Source organism: Somniosus microcephalus, chromosome 25 (genome assembly GCF_052327205.1).
Source record: "Somniosus microcephalus isolate GS21.2 chromosome 25, FLI_Smic_1.0, whole genome shotgun sequence".
NCBI classification, from domain to species: Eukaryota; Metazoa; Chordata; class Chondrichthyes; order Squaliformes; family Somniosidae; genus Somniosus; species Somniosus microcephalus.
The window spans coordinates 51094664-51117293 of NC_141011.1; the positions used below are offsets into that span (position 1 = coordinate 51094664).

The following is a 22630-nucleotide window of genomic DNA, read 5'->3' on the forward strand; positions in this document are numbered from 1 at the left end:
AAGGAGGTAAAGCAATTATTTAGACAAAAAATGTAATTAACTGAAGAAAGCTATAATTCTAAATGAAGTTGTTGTCTGTTATCAATTAGCCCCTCTGTACCCTGGCTATTGTTGCAATCTTGTTACATTTCTCACTATTGGATATTGTATTTAACTCGAACAAGGATCAAGGGATCGTGTCCAAATGCCAAATAAAAAGGGGCGAATTCTCAGTCTGATGGATGTCGATTTCGTGCTTTGCAGCCAATCTGGAGGAAGTGTTGAAGCTGTCACTCGCCCGCCTCCGCTTCCGGCGACATTGCGCCGCCTTTTTCTGTTTCTCGGAAATTCCGCTGGGAGAAGCTGCGCTCACTCTCGGGAAATGGGCCACTAGGAAGTGAAACGAGCGGAGTGAAAGACAAGCAACTTTCCAGCCTTTAAAGCAGCTTGATGCTGGTAAGGTTGCAAATGCCGAGAGTCTATCATTTTTTTTTTACATGACTCCAGCTGCCTCTTTCCTGGTGTTTCTGGCACAGTCACTCGGTGCAGTTACACTGTCTCCCTTGCCTTACTGAGCAGAGTGAACTATTTCACTTTAAGGTCATTGGCATAAAAACAAGAGGCGAGACGAGGAGAGATTTTTTTTTAAGCACTGAGTTGCTATGATCCGGAATGCAAAGAGTGGTGGAAGCAGATTAAATATTAACTTTCAAAAGGGAATTGAAAGGGGGAAAGTTTGCAGGGCTCTGGGGAAACAGTGGGGGAGTGGGACTAATTGGAGAGCTCTTTTCAAAGAGCCGGCACAGGCACGATGGGCCGAATGGCCTCCTTCTGTGATGTATGATTCTAATTTTTAAAATTTGTTCACCGGGTGTGGGCGTCGCTGGCAAGGCCAGCATTTATTGCCCATCCCTAATTGCCCTTGAGTGTCTTCATAGATACATAGAAGATAGGAGCAGGAGTAGGCCATTCGGCCCCTTGAGCCTGCTCTGCCATTCAATGAGATCATGGCTGATCATCCAAATTCAGTACCCTGTCCCTGCCTTCTCCCCATATCCCTTGATCCCTTTAGCCTCAAGAAATATATCCAACTCTTTCTTGAATATATTTACTGAACTGGCCTCCACCGCCCTCTGTGGTAGAGAATTCCACAGGTTCACCACTCTCTGGGTGAAGAAATTCCTCCTCATCTCTGTCCTAAATGGCTTACCCCTTATCCTTAGACTATGACCCCTGGTTCTGGACTCCCCGGCCATCAGAAACATCCTTCCTGCATCTAGTCTGTCCAGGCCTGACAGAATTTTATAGGTTTCGATGAGATCCCCTCTCATTCTTCTAAACTCTAGCGAATATATGCCCAATCGACACAATCTCTCCTCATACGTCATTCCTGCCATCCCAGGTATCAGCCTGGTGAATCTTCGCTGCACTCCCTCCATGGCAAGAACGTCCTTCCTCAGGCCATTTCACAGGGCAGTTAAGAATCAACCACATTGCTGTAGGTCTGGAGTCACATATCGGCCAGACCAGGTAAGGACGGCAGATTTCCTTCCCTAAAGGACATCAGTGAACCAGATGGGTTTTTACGACAATCCGATAGTTTCCTGGTCACCATTACTGACACTAGCTTTTTATTGCAGATTTATTTAATTAACTGAATTTAAATTCCCCAGCTGCCGTGGTGGGATTTGAACTCGCGTCTCCGGATCATTAGTCCAGGCCCCTTGGATTATTAGTCGAGTAACATTACCGCCATGCTACTGTTCCCGTATTCTATCATGGGAGAGTTGTGAAATTAAATTCTGGTAATTCGTGAGCTGGTATCAGCAGAAAAATGGCCGTGAAAGTTCTATCATTGTAAAAAAAAAAAACCTCAATTAGCGCACTTCAGGGAAGGGAATGTGCCAACCCCAGCACTCTGGCCTACACTTGACTCCAGCCTCTCACTATGTGGTGGGCAGTGCCCTCTGAAGTGGCCGAGCAAGCCACCATTGGGGTAACTCCACATTTTAATCCAGATCGACAGTGCACTGATGACTGAGGGAGGATGTAAATGTTCTCAAAACGATTAAAATGAAACAAAACAGGAAATGAAGCGTGGGTTTGCAATCGCTTCTAATTGCGTTCTCTCTGGGTCTGATTCACAGCCAGACAATATGATTTCGCCACTTCCAACCCAGAACGTTGTGGGTTCAAGTCCCACTCCAGAGACTTGAGCAAAAATATCTAGGCTGACACTCCAGTGCAGTGCTGAGGGAGTGCTGCACTGTCGGAGGTGCCGTCTTTCGGATGAGACGTTAAACCGAGGCCCCGTCTGCTCTCTCAGGTGGACGTAAAAGATCCCATGGCACTATTTCGAAGAAGAGCAGGGGAGTTCTCCCCGGCGTCCTGGCCAATATTTATCCCTCAATCAACATCACGAAAACAGATTATCTGGTCATTATCACATTGCTGTTTGTGGGAGCTTGCCTGCTCTATGTTGCATCCACCACTCTTAGTTACGGGTGGCAGTATGGGCGCTCCAATTGGCCTCCAGTATCCCAGGGCTGGGGTAAAATTGGCCACTGTTCCCAGTGCTGAATGCTGCCCAGTGAGCCCTCCTGGAGGAGTAGAAGTGACCACATGATTGTGGTAAGCTCCAATGGCCCCATACCAAGAGATGTCACTTGTATTAGTAGTGGTACGTTGCTGCTACATGTGGACCTCTGCTGCCCTCATGATCAGAGGTTTAGGGGAAAAGAGTAGAGAAGGGGAGATAAATACTGAATAATTCAATATATTCATGATAAATATTAGGAATCCCTTTGTGCACTTATCTAAAAAGTAGCAGTTCTGGGCACCACACCTTAGGAAGGATATATTGGCCTTGGAGGGAGTGCAGCGTAGGTTTACCAGAATGATACCCGGACTTCAAGGGTTAAGTTACGAGGAGAGATTACACAAACTAGGGTTGTATTCCCTAGAATTTAGACGGTTGAGGGGTGATTTGATCGAAGTTTTCAAGATATTAAGGGGAACAGATAGGGTAGATAGAGAGAAACTATTTCTGCTGGTTGGGGAGTCTCGGACTAGGGGGCAGAGTCTAAAAATTAGAGCCCAACCTTTCAGGAGTGAAATTAGGAAACACTTCTACACACAAAGGGTGGTAGAAGTTTGGAACTCTCTTCTGCAAACGGCAATTGATGCTAGATCAATTGTTAATTTTAAATCAGAGATTGATAGATGTTGGTTAACCAAAGGTATTAAGGGATATGGGCCAAAGGCGGGTATATGGAGTTAGGTCGCAGATCAGCCACAATCTCGTTGAATGGCGGAACAGGCTCGAGGGGCTGAATGGCCTCCTCCTGTTCCTATGTGCCTAGCTTGTGCATTCTAGTAAAGACCTCAGCTGTTGGTCTCTGTTTCAGTGTATGGGTCATTTGTTGCCTTGTGTACACTGGGATTCCAATGTTAATCCATAATTATATCAAACAAATGGGTACAAAATGTATCAAAATTAAGTGTGTTTTTTGCAGGCACAATCACCGGTATTAAAAGCAGTGGCAGAATGCAATGACGGGATAATTAGGGGTTGCCGTGACATTGCTGTGAGAACAAAATAAACACAGCAGCTGATCCAAAGTAATTCGAGAGAGCACAGACAGTTAATGAGTAATTTCTGGTTTTCATTTAAAAACTGACCACTAGAGAACATGATTTGTTCAGAATGCTATTTTAATACAGAAAGAAAGAAAGACTTGCATTTATATAGCGCCTTTCACGACCACCGGACGTCTCAAAGCGCTTTACAGCCAATGAAGTACTTTTTGAAGTGCAGTCACTGATGTAATGTGGGAAACACGGCAGCCAATATGCGCACAGCAAGGTCCCACAACAGCAATGTGCTAATGACCCAGATAATCTGTTTTTGTTATGTTGGTTGAGGGATAAATATTGGCCCCAGGACACCGGGGATAACATAGAAACATAGAAAACATAGAAAAATAGGAGCAGGAGTCGGCCATTCGGCCCTTCGAGCCTGCTCCGCCATTCAATATGATCATGGCTGATCCTCTATCTCAATACCATGTTCCTGCTCTCTCTCCATACCCCTTGATGCCTTTTGTGTTTAGAAATCTATCTAACTCCTTCTTAAATATATGCTTAAATATAACTCCCCTGCTCTTCTTCGAAATAGTGGCATGGGATCGTTTATGTCCACCTGAGAGAGCAGACGGGGCCTTGGTTTAACGTCTCATCCGAAAGACGGCACCTCCGACAGTGCAGCGCTCCCTCGGCACTGCACTGGGAGTGTCGGCCTAGCTTTATGTGCTCAGGTGATATCTTAAAAAAAGAATGGCCACTGTGCAAATGGATTCTGATCAATTAATTCTGAAATGCGTATGTGACGTCGTTCAGCCACAGAATGGACACAGAAATGCATCAGATTTTATTTTCTTGCCTTTTTCATATGCACAATTGTAGTACCAAGGGTACAGTTAGTCAGCTGGTTACTGTCCTTTTGCAAGAATGTCACCGCCGAGGCCCAGAAATAATTGTGAGGTATGGTCTGAGCTATCTTTAGAACAAAGATTGGGTTTTACATTCATGTTCTTGTCGCGTGGTGCAGGATTTGTACACAAACTCCTGATTGTTTCTGAATTTTCGCATCAATTGTTGAATTTTTACACATGGTAATTATAAATTTTACGTTTGAACATGCAGTACACACGGCAAAACTGTCGATCCTTTGCTGTAGATATGAAGCTTAATAGAAAGTCGTCTTCTTCTTAGGCAGTCCCTCGGAACCGAGGATGACTTGTTTCCACATTAAAAATGAGTTCGCAGGTGACTGATGAGTCTAATGCGGGACCTACAGTCTCTGTCACAGGTGGGGCAGATGGTGGTTGAAGGGGCGGGTTAAAAGAATTCACGCACAGGCATCTTCCACCCTTTAAAATGAAGTTCGGGACCTGGAGCCTCAGGACCCTCATGGACAACCCCAACAGCGACAGACCGGAACGCCGTACTGCTATCGTTGCCCGGGAGCTCAGACGTTTCGACATTGACATCGCCGCCCTAAGTGAGACCAGGCGGGCAGGGGAAGGCCAGCTCAAGGAGCAAGGTGGTGGCTACACCTTCTTCTGGAAAGGCAACAACCACCGTCTGCCCCGCCTGTGACAGAGACTGTAGGTCCCGCATTGGACTCATCAGGCACCCGAGAACTCATTTTTAATGTGGAAGCAAGTCATCCTCGGTTCCGAGGGACTGCCTAAGAGAGAGAGATTTTTATATAGCCCATTTTGTGATAGTAATACTCTTTTTTTTTTAAAGGTTTATTTATGTGATCGTTATTTTTTAAGCCTGTTTCCCTGGCACCAGCAGAGCTGTCAACATTGGGGAAATTCTGGGACGAGATTTATGTTCAAAAAGAGTAAGAACCATTTAATTCAGATGATTACAACTCACTTGACCCTCATTCCTGCAGTTTATGATGTCCTGCAAACACAGAGGTTACCTGCATAGTAACATAGGAACAGGAGGAGGCCATTCAGCCCCTCGAGCCTGTTCCGCCATTCATTGAGTTCATGGCTGATCTGCGATCTAACTCCATATATCCACTTTTGCCCCATTATCCCTTAATACCTTTGGTTAACAAAAATCTATCAATCTCAGATTTAAAATTAACAACTGATCTAGCATTAATTGCCATTTGCAGAAGAGAGTTCCAAACTTCTTAGAAATGCAAGTCCTTCTTTTTTTTTATCGCACCTTTCACGACCACCGGACGTCTCAAAGTGCTTTACAGCCAATTAAGTACTTTTTCTGAAGTGTAGTCACTGTTGTAATGTGGGAAACGTGGCAGCCAATTTGCGCACAGCAAGCTCCCACAAACAGTAATGTGATAATGACCAGATAAAAAATGCTTTGTGTTGATTGAGGGATAAATATTGGCCCAGGACACTGGGGATAACTCCCCTGCTCTTCTTCGAAATAGTGCCAGGGGATCTTTTACATCCACCTGAGAGCGCAGACGGGGCCTCGGTTTAACGTCTCATCCGAAAGACGGCACCTCTGACAGTGCGGCACTCCCTCGGCACTGCACTGGAGTGTCAGCTTGTATTTTTGTCCTCAGGTCGCTGGAGTGGGACTTGAACCCACAACCTTCTGACTCAGAGGCGAGGGTGCTGCCCACTGAGCCACAGCTGACACTCTACCACCCTTTGTGTGTAGAAGTGTTTCCTAATTTCATTTCTGAAAGGCCTGGGAATAATTTTTAGACTATGCCCCCTCATCCTAGACTCACCAACCAGCAGAAATAGTTTCTCTCTATACACCCTATCTCTTCCCCTTAATATCTTGAAAACTTCGATCAAATCGCCCCTTAACCTTCTAAATTCCGGGGAATACAACCCTAGTTTGTGTAACTGCTATTGAATGCCTGTAGAAATTAATTTTTAGAATGTCAATTAACATCTGGCAGAGTAGCAATCTACTGCAATACCATTTTCAGTGTTGAGCAGATTACAGCTGTAAGTCCCCGCCCACTAGCAGCTTGACCCTGTTTCACAGGGCTTACTGGCTTCTAGTTTCACTTCCAATTTTCCCGGAATCAGGTCCTATTGAGTAAGAAATGGACCTGACACTGTTCAAATCCTCAATTTTAAAAATTGACTTGTTTTGATGTTTTTAATACAGATGCAATTACTGTGCTCAGTGTGAATAACCTCAGGATTCAAAAATAATTATTGTGTGTGTGTGGTGTTGTAGAGCTGGCACAGAGGAGACTGCAACAAGAGGAGGGAGACGTCTAGTATTTCAAGGTATCTCTAACTGCTTAAGTTTAATCTGATGTATTTAAATGCTTGTGGGCAATATAAATGTTTTAAAAGACCTGTTAACACAGTTGTAAAAGACTTTTAACCAGGCCAAATTGCAACAGGAATCTTTCAGGCAGAGTACTGAATTTAGGCTGGTCAGAGTTCCAAGGCCGAGAAAGGATTAATACAACTGTAAACGTGTGAATAGTTTCTGTGAGGATAGATATGAATGTAGGCAAAGAGTTAATTTGTGTTTTTTTTCCCTTTACGCTTGGTTTGTTCACTTTTTTGATATTTGAGCTCATAAAAGCTGGCCGGGCTCAATGTGAACAGTCCTCCCAGGCAAGGTGCACCCCAGCTGGGATACTCTTGAAATTTAGCCTGGTGTGGAATTTAAGGCCTGCACAATACTGGAACATAAAATTTGATCAAAAGGACGCACAATAATATATTACCAAACTAGTTTAAGAAATCTAACCTACAGTTATCTATAAGTTGTCAAATCATTCTCATTTTGTTCTTCACTTTAAAAAAAAAGTCTACTCTTAATTAGAAATTGCTTGGCTCAAAATCTTGTTAATTTGAATTGAAATGGTGCAAAAAGCAGCCTTTGGTGCAATTTTTGTTAAAACTGCACTACTAGATATGCTGAACTTATTTCAAGCAAAAACAATTTGAATGAAGAGGATTATAGAACAAAATGAAAAATAAGACAATCCAGTTTCTTTTTTTAAAATCTTATGTCACAATTTTTATTTTGTGGAATTTGTGATTTTATGGGAGTTGCTGATTAGAACCTTTTTTTAGTAACTGATGGTGCACATTAGCCTCAGGTAATGGGTCTGGCTTTAGATTGTTTAGTTTCCTTCAACTTAATCTTATTTAGCTAAATTTTGTGACAGTAATACTCGCCTTTTTTAAGTTTGTTTTTCACCCCATCTCCTTGCACCAACAGAACAGAGTATTTTTATATTCGTTTATGGGATGTGGGCGTCGCTGGCAAGGCCAGCATTTATTGCCCATCCCTAGTTGCCGTTGAGAAGGTGGTGGTGAGCCGCCGCCTTGAACCGCTGCAGTCCGTGTGGTGAAGGTGCTCCCACAGTGCTGTTAGGGAGGGAATTCCAGGATTTTGACCCAGCGACGATGAAGGAACAGCCGATCTATTTCCAAGTCAGGATGGTATCTGACTTGTAGGGGAACTTGGAGGTGGTGGTGTTCCCATGTGTCTGCTGCCCTTGTCCTTCTAGGTGGAAGAGGTCGCAGGTTTGGGAGGTGCTGCCGAAGAAGCCTTGGCGAGTTGCTGCAGTGCATCTTGTAGATGGTGCACACTGCAGCCACGGTGCGCCGGTGGTGGAGGGAGTGAATGTTTAAGGTGGTGCCAAGCAAGCCGGCTGCTTTGTCCTGGATGGTGTCGAGCTTCTTGAGTGTTGTTGGAGCTGCACTCATCCAGGCAACACTGGGGAAATGTTAGAAGTGAGATTTAAAGAAAGACTTGCATTTCTATAGCGCCTTTCACAACCACTTCACATCCCAAAGTGCTTTACAGCCAATGAAGTACTTTTTGAAGTGTAGTCACTGTTGTAATGTAGGAAATGCGGCAGCCAATTTGCACACAGCAAGCTCCCACAAACAGCAATGTGACAATGACCGGATAATCTGTTTTTTAGTGATGTTGATTGAGGGATAAATATTGGCCCCAGGACACCGGGGAAAACTCCCCCTGCTCTTCTTCGCAATAATGCCATGGGATCTTTTACGCCCACCCGAGCGAGCCTCGGTTTAACGTATGATCAAAAGGAGTGACCCCCACTTAAATATATAGCGCTAAGTTTTTTTTTTTAAGAGTGGGTTGTGTAAAAATAGCAGACACCGAAACTAAAGTGAGTGAGACTCATTCCAGATGATAGCGAGAATTGTTCGATCTGTGCATAGAAACATAGAAGATAGGAGCAGGAGTAGGCCTCGAGCCCGCTCCGCCATTTAATGAGATCATGGCTAATCATCCAAATTCAATACCCTGTCCCTGCCTTCTCCCCATATCCCTTGATCCCTTTAGCATTAAGAAATACAGGAAACTCTCTTTTTACCGGCACCTAAATAACCAGAAATCTCTCTTACCTGAACCTACTCCTGAATTTTGCTGGTTAAGTTTTACTTCATATTAGTGGCTCTGTAACCAGGGTTCCTGCACCTGTTGCCATGCAACAGGGACGCCTGGATCTGTGGCCGTGTATGGGGCTCTCGTACCTTGGTAAGTATACCTCTCTGTAATCCGGACTTTTTGATCAACCGGCACCACGCCAGTCCCGTCGGTGCCGGAGAAAAAAAAGAGTTTCCTGTATATCTAACTCCTTCTTGAATATATTTAATGAATTGGCCTCAACTGCCTTCTGTGGTAGAGAATTCCACAGGTTCACCACTCTCTGGGTGAAGAAATTCCTCCTCATCTCAGTCCTAAATGGCTTACCCCTTATCTTTAGAATGTGACCCCTGGTTCTGGACTCCCCCGCCATCGGGAACATCCTTCCTGCATCTAGTCTGTCTAGTCCTGTTAGATTTTTATAAGTTTCAATGAGATCCCCTCTCATTCTTCTAAACTCCAGCGAGTATAAGCCCAATCGACCCAATCTCTCCTGGTACATCATTCCTGCCATCCCAGGTATCAGTCTGGTGAATCTTCGCTGCACTCCCTCCATGGCAAGAACATCCTTCCTCAGATATGCACAATGCACCATCCGTGCCGATGAGGACTGGTAGACGCTACAAGTGCTGGCAGGTGAACTTGAGCAGCCTGGGAATGACTCTTCCTCCAAAATTAAGGCCTTTCCTTGAGGAAACCTCTGAACTATCCTGAACGCAAACCCAGGCCCGCTGCACTGTGGTGTAGAATAGTATTTCTCCAGCACCCTTTCATATTTTTTAATCTATTTTTGAGCCCTGCTGGTTAACTGTTCATAGAATCATAGAAATTTACAGCAACAGAAGGAGACCATTCGGCCCATCGTATGTCCGTGCCGGTCGAAAGAGCGATCCAGCCTAATCCCACTTTCCAGCTCTTGGTCCGTAGCCCTGTAGGTTACAGCACTTCGAGTGCGTATCCAAGTACTTTTCAAATACGATGGAGGGTTTCTGCCTCTACCACCCTTTCAGGCAGTGAGTTCCAGACCCCCACCACCCTCTGGGTGAAAAGAGTTCACGTTACCGTGTACTTTTATCTCCTGACGTTCGAACTGCTTGTTCAGCAGTTTCCACAGAGCTCTTTATCAACACGGGGATGTATTTCCAGTTAATAACATTCCCAGTTAATGTTTGCCGCTGACTGCTAGTGATGTTATCAATTGACTTTGACCAATGCCACTTGATGGAATCAGATTGTGTGCGTTTGCACTGACCTGACACGAAGCAGGTTAGGAAATGGACACCGCCCATTAGCACCGAGCTGCCCCAGTATAACGTGATCCAATGTGCAGTGAAGATACTGGCAGGTCACACCCAAAGACTGCGGAAGACTGTTTGTTTAAAACTAAGGATTTTAAAACACTCATGCTTGGGAATTGAGTTCTGACGAATGGTCACCGCCCCGAAACGTTAAGTGTTTCTCTCGCCACAGATGCTGCCTGACCTGCCGAAATGTTGTAGTATTTTGCCTCTTGATTTTGAAACAGCATTGCAGTCTTTGGGTTTGAAACCCACGTGGGATTGTACGGGTAATTGTATTTTAGCAGGGAAAAAAATCCCACACTACCAATGTTTCTGAAAAGTTAAATAAAAATTTATTTAGTGTGGGTAAATGGTCAACAGTAATTAAAATAAAGGAAAAAAAAGAAAGACTTGCATTTCTATAGCGCCTTTCACGACCACCTCAGCTCCCAAAGTGCTTTACAGCCAATGAAGTACTTTTTGAAGTGTAGTCACTGTTGTAATGTGGGAAACGTGGCAGCCAATTTGCACACAGCAAGCTCCCACAAACAGCAATATGACAATGACCAGATAATCTGTTTTAGTGATGTTGATTGAGGAATAAATATTGGCCCAGGACACCGGGGATAACTCCCCAGCTCTTCTTCGAAATAGTGGCATGGGATCTTTTACATCCACCTGAGAGAGCAGACGGGGCCTCGGTTTAACTTCTTATCCGAAAGACGGCAGTTCCGACAGTGCAGCACTTCCTTAGAAGAATGAGAGGGGATCTCATTAAAACTTATAAAATTCTAACAGGACTAGTCAGACTAGATGCAGGAAGGATGTTTCTGATGGCGGGGGAGTCCAGAACCAGGGGTCACAGTCTAAGGATAAGGGGTAAGCCATTTAGGACTGAGATGAGGAGGAATTTCTTCACCCAGAGAGTGGTGAACCTGTGGAATTCTCTACCACAGAATGCAGTTGAGGCCAATTCATTAAATATATTCAAGAAGGAGTTAAATATATTTCTTAAGGCGAAAGGGATATGGGGAGAAAGCAGGGACCGGGTACTGAATTTGGATGATCAGCCATGATCTCATTAAATGGCGGAGCAGGCTTGAGGGGCCGAATGGCCTACTCCTGCTCCTATCTTCTGTGTTTCTATGGAGTGTCAGCCTGTATTTTTGTGCTCAAGTATCTGGAGTGGGACTTGAACCCACAACCTTCTGACACTGAGGCGAGAGTGCTACCCACCGAAAGGTTCAGTTCTTAATTTCCCCCAATGGGGCGGAGGTGCCGTCTAACGCTGTACAGACCAGGAAGGTCCCAGGTTTGATTCTGGAGCTACATTCCCTTCACTGATCTCGTGCAAGGGCACTACTGGAGATACTCCTGCAATAAGCCTCAGAGCCTCTGGAAGAGGGGGGTGGTGGGGAAATCGCTCCGGATTTCTGCTCCCGATGGATATCGGGTGACGACAGGACGGGGCTTGACTGTTATGCCCTCCTTGGTTGAATAGCCAGCCCACGCTCACTGTCTGGGCTCGTATGTGAAGAATGACCACTTGGGCAAAGTAGTGACAGGCTGCCAGAGTCTGCGGAACGCTCATTTAGTACAAGTCCGCTCCTTCAGGGTAGGAAAAGTTGCCTCATATCGTTTATTCTGCTGAAGATTTGAGAAAACTTTCTTTAGTTTTTCTTAACTTTGCTGTTGTGTTTTACAGTGAACCCATGATGGAGAAATCAAACAGCCGGACTGAGGTGGTGCTGCTCGCGTGCGGGTCATTTAATCCCATCACAAACATGCACCTCAGGATGTTTGAATTAGCCCGGGATTATCTGCATGAAACAGGTTTGACTTTCTCGCTCTTCTATCTCATGGTTTTGGGGGATCTTCGCTACAAGGACAGTTTGGAGAAGCTGGATTTGTTTTCATTGGAGCAAAGGAGGTTGCGGGGTGATTTGATAGAGGTGTACAAGATTATGACGGGTATGGATAGGCTAGACGGAGAAAGGCTGTTCCCACTAGTTGATGGTACAAGGGCTAGGGGATGCATTTTTAAGGTTTTGGGCAAGAGATATGGGGGGGATGTGAGGATATGGGGGAGATGTTGGCGTCGCTGGCAAGGCCAGCATTTATTGCCCATCCCTAGTTGTCCTTGAGAAGGTGGTGGTGAGCCGCCGCCTTGAACCGCTGCAGTCCGTGTGATGGATTCTCTACCCATGTTTTATTACCCTAAGGTTAAACTTTAATCACTTATGATATTCTCCTTTTTCAATGTTAAGTTTGGAGCCGCGCAGCCCAAAAAAAGTAGAGGGAACATTGGCACAAAGACTGAACAGAATTAACCCACACCATTTAGGACAAACACACAGACTGAAACAGCACATGTTCTTCTTAGGCAGTCCCTGCATAAAACACTTGTTCGGCCCCAGCTGGAGTATTGTGTCCAATTCTGGGCACCACCCTTTAGGAAGCAGGTGACGAGGGTGCAGAAGAGATTTACCAGCATGGTTCCTGGGATGAGGGATTACAGTTCCGTGGATAGACTGGAGAAGCTGGGGTTGTTCTCCTTGGAGCAGAGAAGATTGAGAGGAGATTTGAGAGAGGTGTTCAAAATCATAAAGGATTTAGATAGAGGAAATAAAGAGAAACTGTTTCCAGTGGCTGAAGGGTCGATAACCAGAGGGCACAGATTTAAGGTGACTGAAAAACGAACCAGAGGCGACAGGAGGAAACACTTTTTTCACGCAGCGAGTGGTTAGGATTTGGAATGCGCTGCCTGATCGGTGGTGGACACAGATTCAATAGTAGCCTCCAAAAGGGAATTGGATAAATACTTGAAGGAGAAAAAATTGCAGGGATATGGGGAAAGAGCGGGAGAGTGGGACTGACTGGATTGCTCTTTGACAGAGCCGGCACAGACTCGATGGGCCGAGTGGCCTCCTGCGCTGTTCTATTCTATGATTCTATGACTTTGTTTCTCCCTCATTACCTCTCAGTCCATTTCTCTCAGTTTCTATTCAGTACACCTTGAAGTTAGGTCGATTTGACTAGTTGATTCTCTGGCATCATTGTTCACCAGTGCAGGCGGCCGTGAACCAGTGTCGGCGAAGGTAGCCACCTGAGATTGCTGAGACACTGAGTATCTTCTGTTCCCTAGTATCTCTAACTTCTTCCAGTTCTAATGGAAGCTCATTGACCTGAAACGTTAACTCTGTTTCTCTTTCCGCAGACCTGCGGAGTGTTTCCAGCGTTTTCTGTTTTTATTTCAGATTTTCAGCATCCGCAGTATTTTGCTTCTATCTATTCTTCCTCAGTTATGTCAATTCTCAATCAGCATCTGTACTTTGCCGACCAGTTCACACGTGATTCTCAGGTTCTGCCAGGCACTGTGACGCTCCATTATTCAATTGGAAAAGCTTTATAATGTCCGTGAAGATCTCGTCATCATGAGTGACCCAGTAGTTCCATCCACTGCACCTGGCTTGCTTTCTGCTGCAGCTTTCCGCACTGCAAGGGTTGCGCTTGTGGCAATAACAGCAGTGCCACTTGCAATTTGCTGCTTTGCTGAGCTGCGTGTGTGGGTAGTTGCAGCTCAGCCACACATGCAGCTCAGCCACACATGCAGCTCAGGAGGGTGAGACAGCCTACACTGTGCAATGTGTGCCAGGTGTTCTGTCATTTTAAGTGTACAGGACTATATAAAGAACAAAATGCATTCTGTCACTTATTTCTATCGCAACTCCTCAGTTAATGAAGCAGTCCGTGCCCGCATGCAGCAAAAACTGGACGGCATTCAGGCTTGGGCTGATAAGTGGCAAGTATCATTGACGTCACACAAATGACTATCTCCAACAAAGAGAGAGTCGAACCACCGTGGCTGCAGTGTGTACCATCTACAAGATGCACTGCAGCAACTCGCCAAGGCTTCTTTGACAGCACCTCCCAAGCCCGCGACCTCTTCCACCTAGAAGGACAAGGGCAGCAGGCGCATGGGAACACCATCACCTCCAAGTTCCCCTCCAAGTCACACACCATCCTGACTTGGAATATATCGGCCATTCCTTCATCGTCGCTGAGTCAGAATCTTGGAACTCCCTCCCTAACAGCACTGTGGGAGCAGCTTCACCACACGGACTGCAGCGGTTCAAGAAGGCGGCTCACCGCCACCTTCTCAAGGGCAATTAGGGATGGGCAATAAATGCCAGCCTTGCCAGCGACGCCCACATCCCATGAATGAATTTATTAAAAATCTGTTATCTTTTCCAGGGAAGTACACCGTGATAAAGGGCATTATATCTCCAGTGGGTGATGGCTACAAAAAGAAGGGTCTAATCGAGGCACAACATCGTCTAGCTATGATAGAAAAGGCCACGGAGAGTTGTGACTGGGTGACAGTGAATCCCTGGGAAAGCAACCAGGAAGAGTGGGTGGAGACTATTAAAGTTCTTAGGTGAGTGAAACTGTGGAAAATGTCAATTCTTTTTTCAAAACCTTTTTTTTTTTAATTAATGCTTCTCTGGGTCCCTGTGCCTCACTTCCTTCTTAGCAAGTCACCCTCACTCATTCTACAGCAACTCGGCTTTTCTTACCGTGCTGGTACTCCCCTGTGGCTTAGACTATGCGGCGTATTTCTAAAAGGGAGGGTTGAGTCGAAATGCTTGTTGTTTTCTCATTAACGGCCATTCATTGTTGGCAAGCTATTTGGCTGCGGTGGGCATCGCAGCTGAGCTTGAATCTTGCCTCGCCTGACACCTGTGCGCAGGCACACTCTCTCTGGCAGGGCAGTGATCAGGAATGGGATCGTGGGTTGACTTTTTCCTCACCTCTCCTGGGCACAATGAGGCCAACTGTAGACCCTTACACCACTGCTCCAAATCCTACCATTGTACGGAGGATTCTTAATCATTTCGAGAATGAAGACGACTCTATGTGGTAAATAATAACCGAAGATTTCTGGCCAGAAATTCCTTTTGCAGAATATCTTGTGAAATCCAAACTTGTGTTGAGCTGAGCTGATGAGATGAAATTTAACGTAGAAAAGTGCAAAGTGATACATTTTGGTAGGAAGAACGAAGAGAGGCAATATAAACGAAAGGGTACAATCCTAAAGGGGGTGCAGGAATAGCGAGACCTGGGGGTATGTGTGCACAAATTGTTGAAGGTGGCAGGGTAGGTTGAGATAGCGGTTAAAAAAGCATACGGGGTCCTGGGCTTCATAAATAGAGGCATGGAGTACAAAAGCAAGGAAGTTATGATGAACCTTTATAAAACACTGGTTCAGCCTCAACTGGAGTATTGTGTCCAATTCTGGGCACCGCACTTTAGGAAGGATGTGAAGGCCTTAGAGAGGGTGCAGAAAAGATTTACGAGAATGATTCCAGGGTTGAGGGACTTCAGTTACATGGATAGACTGGAGAAGCTGGGGTTCTTCTCCTTGCAGCAGAGGAGATTTGATAGAGGTGTTCAAAATCATGAGGGGTCTAGACACAGTAGATAGAGAGAAACTGTTCCCATTGGCGGAAGGGTCGAGAACCAGACGACGCAGATTTAAGGTGATTGGCAAAAGAACCAAAGGCGACATGAATAAAAACTTTTTTACGCAGCGAATGGTTATGATCTGGAATGCGCTGCCTGAAAGGGTGGTGGAGGCAGATTCAATCATGGCATTCAAAAGGGAATTGGATAAGTACCTGAAGGAAAAACTTTTGCAGGGCTACAGGGAAAGGGCAGGGGAGTGGGACTAGCTGAAGTGCTCTTGCAGAGAGCCAGCACGGGCTCGACGGGCCGAATGGCTTCCTTCTGTGCTGTAACCGTTCTATGATTCTATGAAGAGTGGCCATTTTAAAAAGAAACCTTACTGTTTTTATTGTTGATTTTAATTTGTTAACCAGACATCATCATGAAAATCTGGAGGGCCTCTGTAGCAATGAGAAGAAGAACTCAATGCCGCGCAAGAGGGGCAAGAAAAGGAAGAACGATGAAATAGATGACAGTTCACTGGAAGCAAAAGGTACTTACGGAGCAGGTGCTATAAACCGTGCAGCTAAATTTAAATTTATATGAAGTATATGTGCTGCAAAGAATTGATTTTTTTAAATCTCAAGTACTTAGGATTTCAGGTTGTTTAATGGTAAATATTGCAAAAAGACCCACAGCTGAGCTTGATATTATCCTCATATACACTCCTACCAGCAGGGGACGCTGTACGGGGAGCAGGAACACTGGAAGACTTTTTTTTGTATTTCTTTCTATAAACCCAGGTATTGGGAGGCTACTTAAAAGGCCAACGTAAAATGCTCGTGCTAGATCCTTGTTCAGGCAGTGTGGGCCGCATCTATGGTGCAATCTCTAAGCCTTACGCCCGATGATTTATTTATAGACAGCACTAGCTGGAACTAGTGTTGAACTGTAAGGTTTGGCTTTTCATTTATTAATGAGAACATAAGAAATAGGAGCAGGAGTCGGCCATCTGGCCCCTCGAGCCTGCTCCGCCATTCAATAAGATCATGGCTGATCATCGACCTCATCTCCACTTTCCTGCACTATCCCCATATCCCTTGATTCCCTTAATATTCAAAAATCTATCGATCTCTGTCTTGAATATACTCAACGACTGAGCCTCCACAGCCCTCTGGGGTAGAGAATTCCAAAGATTCACCACCCTCTGAGTGAAGAAATTTCTCCTTATCTCGGTCCTAAATGGCCGACCCCTTATTCTGAGACTGTGACCCCCTGGTTCTAGACTCCCCAGCCAGGGGAAACATCTACCCTATCAAGCCCTGTAAGAATTTTTTATGTGATCACCTCTCATTCTTCTAAACTCTAGAAAATACAGGCCTAGTCTGTTCAATCTCTCCTCATAGGACAATCCCCCTATCCCAGGAACCAGTCTGGTGAACCTTCGCTGCACTCCCTCTATGGCAAGTATATCCTTCCTTAGGTAAGGAGACCAAAATTGTGCACAATACTCCAGGTGTGGTCTCACCAGGGCCCTACATAATTGCAGTAAGACGTCTTTACTCTTATAAGAACATAAGAAATAAGAGCAGGAGGCGGCCATTCGGCCCCTCGAGCCTGCTCCATCATTCAATAAGATCATGGCTGATCATCGACCTCAACTCCACTTTCCCGCCCGATCTCCATATCCCTTGATTCCCCTAGAGTTCAAAAATCTATCTATCTTAGCCTTGAATATACTCAAAGACTCAGCATTCACAGCCCTCTGGGGCAGAGAATTCCAAAGATTCACCACCCTCTGAGTGAAGAAATTCCTCCTCACCTCAGTCTTAAATGGCCAATCCCTTATCCTGAGACTGTGCCCCCTAGTTCTAGACCCTCCAGCCTGGGGAAACAACCTCTCAGCATCTATTTATACTCAAATCCTCTTGTAATAAAGGCCAACATACCATTTGCTTTCTTAATTGCTTGCTGTACCTTCATGCTAATTTTCAGTGATATGTGTACAAGGACAATTGTTACTGTGTTAACGATCTCAGGAGATTGCTTAAAATTACTTTTTTTGTTCTGTTGTAAACTGATCTTGAGACTTTTTTAAAAAAGAAACTAATCTGAAGGCCTCCTACATCTAAAAGTCTTGCTGTTCCTTTTACAGACTCTCCTGAGCTGATGCTCCTTTGTGGAGGAGATGTTTTGGAGTCTTTCGGCGTTCCCAACCTGTGGAAAAAGGAAGACATTGAAGAGATTGTGGGGAAGTTTGGTGTGGTGTGTATCAGCCGACTTGGAAGCAAGCTTGAAAAATTTATCTACGAGTCTGACGTCATCTGGAAGTTCAGGAAAAGTGTCCATCTTGTGACTGAATGGATAGACAATGACATCTCGGCCACAAAGGTTCGGCGAGCATTGCGAAGGGGACAGAGTGTTAGATACGTGCTACCTGACTCGGTCATTGAATATATTCAAAAGCATCATTTGTACGATCTATGTAGTGAAGACAAGAACTCTGATGTTATTTTAGCACCTTTGCAACATTACACGAAAGGATCAAGCAGTCGTTCGCCCCGATGTTAGGCCGGACCAGATTCTCCAGGATATTAAATTGTGGATCGTTTGCACACATTATCTTTGACACATATTTCTTTTTGGGTTTATATATTTGGCAGAATGAATAATGGTGGTTGAATAATTTTCCAGTGGCCCCCAGTGTCTACCTCGGGCCCCTAGGACAGGAGGAGTAGGACTAAGGGGTTTGTCCAAATGATGTGCCTCCAGAACAGTGCAGGAGAGAACCCTCTATTGCACCAATGCAATAGGTGCATTGCCTTATTGTTACCTTATGGTCTTTCACAGCTTCCTAACTTGCTGTCATCTGCAAACTTGGATATACAACTCTCTCCTCCTTCATCCAAGTCACTGATATACCTGGTGAAAAGCTGAGGCCTAGGTACAGATCCCTGAAAAAGACCATTTGTCACATTCCGCGACCATTCTCTTTATCCCTACCCTCTGTCACCGACCTCCCAACCTATTACCCACCCACGTCACAAGGTTTCTTCCGACTCTGTGCACTTTCAGTTTCGCTAATAATCTCCTACATCTAAAGGGCCAGGCTCTCACCTCAGGGCAGTAACTTGGTGGACGAGACCCCCATCTCCCTGACTCAAACTGTGAAGGTACACGAAGGGGCTTGCTAGAGCACATCTCCAATGTTATAGGGGGAGAAATTGGGTGCCTTTGCGCCTCCGTGGGGTGGGGGTGGCGCTACCGGCTTTGCGACCGGGCGCGGGGCGGGAATTGCACTGGAGGTTTGCGGGGGCGGTAACCACCAGCGCCACGATCTCCTGCGCCCGGAGATCGTGACTTCATCCAAGAGCGCAGCGCCCCAGCTCAGGAATTCACTCTCTCCCTCCCCCTGCCTGAGCGCCTGCCGTTAGCAATGACGGGTACAGGGAGGCGGTTTGCAGTCGGATGAGCGCTGGAGGAGCGCGATATAAAGGGGTCAACTTTCAGGGGGGATTTTTTGGTCGGAAAACAATGCTGCCTTGTCCGTTTGACACAAGCAGACGGGCGTTTTGTCCCATTTGACAGTTTTCAACTTGACGGAGTATTCTGGCTGAGAATAATTTAGCACTTACATTTGGGTTACATTTGATAGTCCAACATTTCCATTATTTAATGGGGGCTGTACTGGCACTGGACTTCGCCCTCCAGTGTCACTGTCGGAGGCAGAGAGAAAAATTGCAAAATGTGGCCAGAGGGAGGCGGGCCAACAGGGTGCTCAACATGAATAATGGTAGTGAATAATTTTCCAGTGTCTACTTGGGCACCTTCAATATATTCAATGACCCAGCCTCCACAAAGTATTCCGGGAGCATTTCTACATTCATCTCTGAGGAGCAGTGCCCGAGAAGGCTCCGCTTCAGCAAGGAGGTGGTCACAGAGCTCGGCCACCCCTTGCAGCCAGAGCCCCAGCCTCAGCTCAGGACCAGGACGTCCGTCTCTCTCTCTCTCTCTGGCAGTTTAGGCCACAGTCGCTCTCAATTTCTATACCAGCGGCTCCTTCCAGGCTTTAACGACGGATATTGCAAACATTTTGCAGTTCGCCGTCCATGGCTGCAGCCGGGAGGTCACAGACGCTCTCTACAGAAGGAGAAGGGAGTACATCTCATCCCCCATTGAGCAGCGAAAAACAGGAGCAATTAGGGATGGGCAATAAATGCTGGGCCTTGCCAGCGACGCCCAGACTCCATGAACAAATAAAAATAAATAAAGTTGATGAAGGTGGACCCAAAAGGAAAATTGTGAACTAAACCAAATTGCCTGAGAAACTAGAATTGAAGTGTGCCCGACTCCCGATCATTTGCATCGAGGGTGTTCTGTTTGAACCGTTACCGGAATGAACATTTGCATAAAATTTACTGAGAAATGGGTTGCTTTACAATGATATATAAAGAAATGCGGCATGTTTGAATGTTGTCCGCAGGGATTGAACCTCCTCGGCCGGGCACCGCCAACTCCTCAGAGGTGCTGAAGAGCTGGACGGAGTGCTGTGGCAGCGTTGGAGCACTTTGCCATTGAGTTGCCAGGCCAAACTCAAGGGGTAAAGAGTCCCCGGGATAGACTTGTGCAACTTCCAACTGGTAATCTTTTACATCCACCTGAGAGAGCAGACGGGGCCTCGGTTTAACCTTTCATCCGAAAGACGGCACCTCGGACAGTGCAGCACTCCCTCAGCACCGCACTAGCAGTGTCAGCCTAGATTTTTGTGCTCAAGTCTCTGGAGTGGGACTTGAACCGACAACCAGAGGCGAGAGAGTGCTGCCCACTGAGCCACAGCTGATTCAGGGCAGTACTGAGGGAGCGCTGCATTCTTGGAGGTGCTGGCTTTTGGATGAGACGTTAAACCAAAGCCCAGTCTGCCTGTCCAGGTGGATTTTTAAAGATTTCAGGTCAGCAATCAAAGAACAGCAGGGACCCGATCAACATTCCTCCCTCAACCCACATCAGCAGAAGCAGATTATCTGGTCATTTTTTGTCCTTTGTGGGACCTTGATGTTCACCAACGGGGTGTCGCACCTGCCCACGTAGCAGCAGTGACTGCACTTCAGGAGTAATCCATTGGTTGAAAAGTTCTTTGGGATATGTGATAAGCTGCGATATAAAGGCAAATGCTTTCTTGCTGTAGGTGAGGAAGGCAGAATGCAATCCTAGCTCAAAGAAACTCCTGATACTCGAGTAATCACCGCCTCCTTTGGAACATTTAAAAGAGAATTAGATCAAATGCTGAGACAGCCAAGAGTAGAAGGAGCTGAGTCGAGGGCTGATAAATGACAAAACATGGATCTCGATTGCACAGCGAGCTGGATGGGCTCAATCATCTGCTCTTGTGCCTGTATCACTAGGACCCTGAAATTGCATGCTGGAGTATGAATGCTTAACACATTTGCATGACATTCCCCGCTCTGCTACTTTAGGAGAGCTATTAACCATTTAGCTTAAACAGACTAACTCTTCCGCTAAAATAGCCAAGAGAGGAATTTCAGACAACCACGTTCGAAGTGTTTGTGCATTAGCATTGCATAATTTCAGGCCCCATGATCACAAACTCATGCAGACCAGCCTCCAGTGCTGTCAGACACTTGCACTGCCCCTCAACCCCGTACCGTATCTGTGCTCACCGATATCTTCTGTTTAATTACGTCAATCATTTGAACCAAACTGCACCCACAATTAAACATGAACGCCAGCAGGTTAACAAATTCTTAATGGTTTAAAGCTTTTAAGTAGGAAATGCAGGCTAGAACGGGGAACATTTGAATGAGACTGAGAGGGTCGCGCATGTGCTGTCCGGAGCAGGTTGAACAGAGATCTCGGCCTGTCCTGGAAAGATATCGACCTTTAAGGCTTGTCTGTAAACAAACTAAACCTGTCACACAGTGTAACCGAATCAGAATTGCTGGCCACAGCCCCTGGACATTAATCGCTGACATTCATGATTCATCATTTTAATTGTAGTTGATCAGCAGGTCTGTAGACTTATGCCGTTTGCAGAATAATACGAGATCAGTGGGAATGACTCGAGCCTCAAGCATATTTACCCAACCTTTCAATTCTAATTACTAAAGATTCCAGAAGGCGAACAGTAGAAAACACTCCAGACACATCAACTGGATGAAAGAAAGAAAGATTTGCATTTCTATAGCGCCTTTCACGATCACCGGACATCTCAAAGCACTTTACAGCCAATGAAGTACTTTTTGAAGTGTAGTCACTGTTGTAATGTAGGAAAACACAGCAGCCAATTTGCACACAGCAAGCTCCCACAAACAGTAATGTGATAATGACCAGATAATCTGTTTTTGTTGTGTTAGTTGAGGGATAAATATTGGCCAGGACACCGGGGAATAACTCCCCTGCTCTTCTTCGAAATAGTGGCCGTGGGAGCTTTTACGTCCACCTGAGAGAGCAGACGGGGCCTCGGTTTAACGTCTCATCTGAAAGACGGCACCTCCGACTGTGCAGCGCTCCCTCAGTACAGCACTGGGAGTGTCAGCCTAGATTTATGTGCTCAAGTCTCTGGAGTGGGACTTGAACCCACAACCTTCTGACTCAGAGGCGAGGGGGCTGCCCACTGAACCACGGCTGACACTTTTTTTCAGTATTTTACTGAAAGAGTAAAATACGAATAACGGGGGTGAAATTGGTCTTCGTATGTAGCGCAAAACAGACGATAACGAATCGCCAGCCCGTTTTACAGTCCGCCCAATTTTCTTTTCCAATGGACTGCCCATTCCCTATTGCCCGTTTTGCATTAATGTCGAAGCCCAATTTCATCTCCAATGTGTGCTTTCTAAATTCATTCTAGAAAGGTTACATAATTTTTCTACCTTGCGGCCTGAATTTTAATGGGGAGGCGGGCTGGGCGCAGGGGAGCACTGAAGAGGTCGGGAAACCGGGAGAACGGGTTTCCCGCGGGCCCTGCCGAA

At 45.8% G+C, this 22630-nt stretch overlaps 2 protein-coding genes across 7 annotated transcripts in view; one reads left to right on the forward strand and one right to left on the reverse strand.

Annotated features, from left to right (window-relative positions):
- LOC147100796 (uncharacterized) overlaps window positions 1–22630 on the reverse strand; it is a 72400-nt gene that overhangs the window by 47388 nt on the left and 2382 nt on the right. The window contains exon 1 of one of the 2 annotated variants that reach the window (XM_085967394.1): window positions 17771–17791. The exons of the other annotated variant lie outside the window; for it this stretch is intronic. The gene's annotated coding sequence lies outside the window, so the exon portion shown is untranslated. Of the gene's footprint in view, window positions 1–17770; window positions 17792–22630 lie in introns of those variants that run through there. 2 annotated transcript variants of the gene reach the window in all.
- On the forward strand, window positions 237–18264 carry nmnat1 (nicotinamide nucleotide adenylyltransferase 1). 5 transcript variants are annotated; one of them, XM_085967387.1, is made up of 7 exons: window positions 237–435; window positions 5293–5392; window positions 6658–6782; window positions 11905–12032; window positions 14454–14637; window positions 16079–16197; window positions 17800–18264. In XM_085967387.1, exons 4-7 carry the CDS (start codon window positions 11912–11914, stop codon window positions 18213–18215), a joined length of 840 nt encoding a protein of 279 aa, XP_085823513.1. In that variant the 5' UTR covers window positions 237–435; window positions 5293–5392; window positions 6658–6782; window positions 11905–11911; the 3' UTR covers window positions 18216–18264. The 5 variants fall into 5 exon arrangements, with proteins under 5 accessions (XP_085823513.1, XP_085823512.1, XP_085823511.1 ...); XM_085967386.1 differs by having other exon boundaries at window positions 6730–6782; XM_085967385.1 differs by lacking the exon at window positions 5293–5392 and having other exon boundaries at window positions 6730–6782.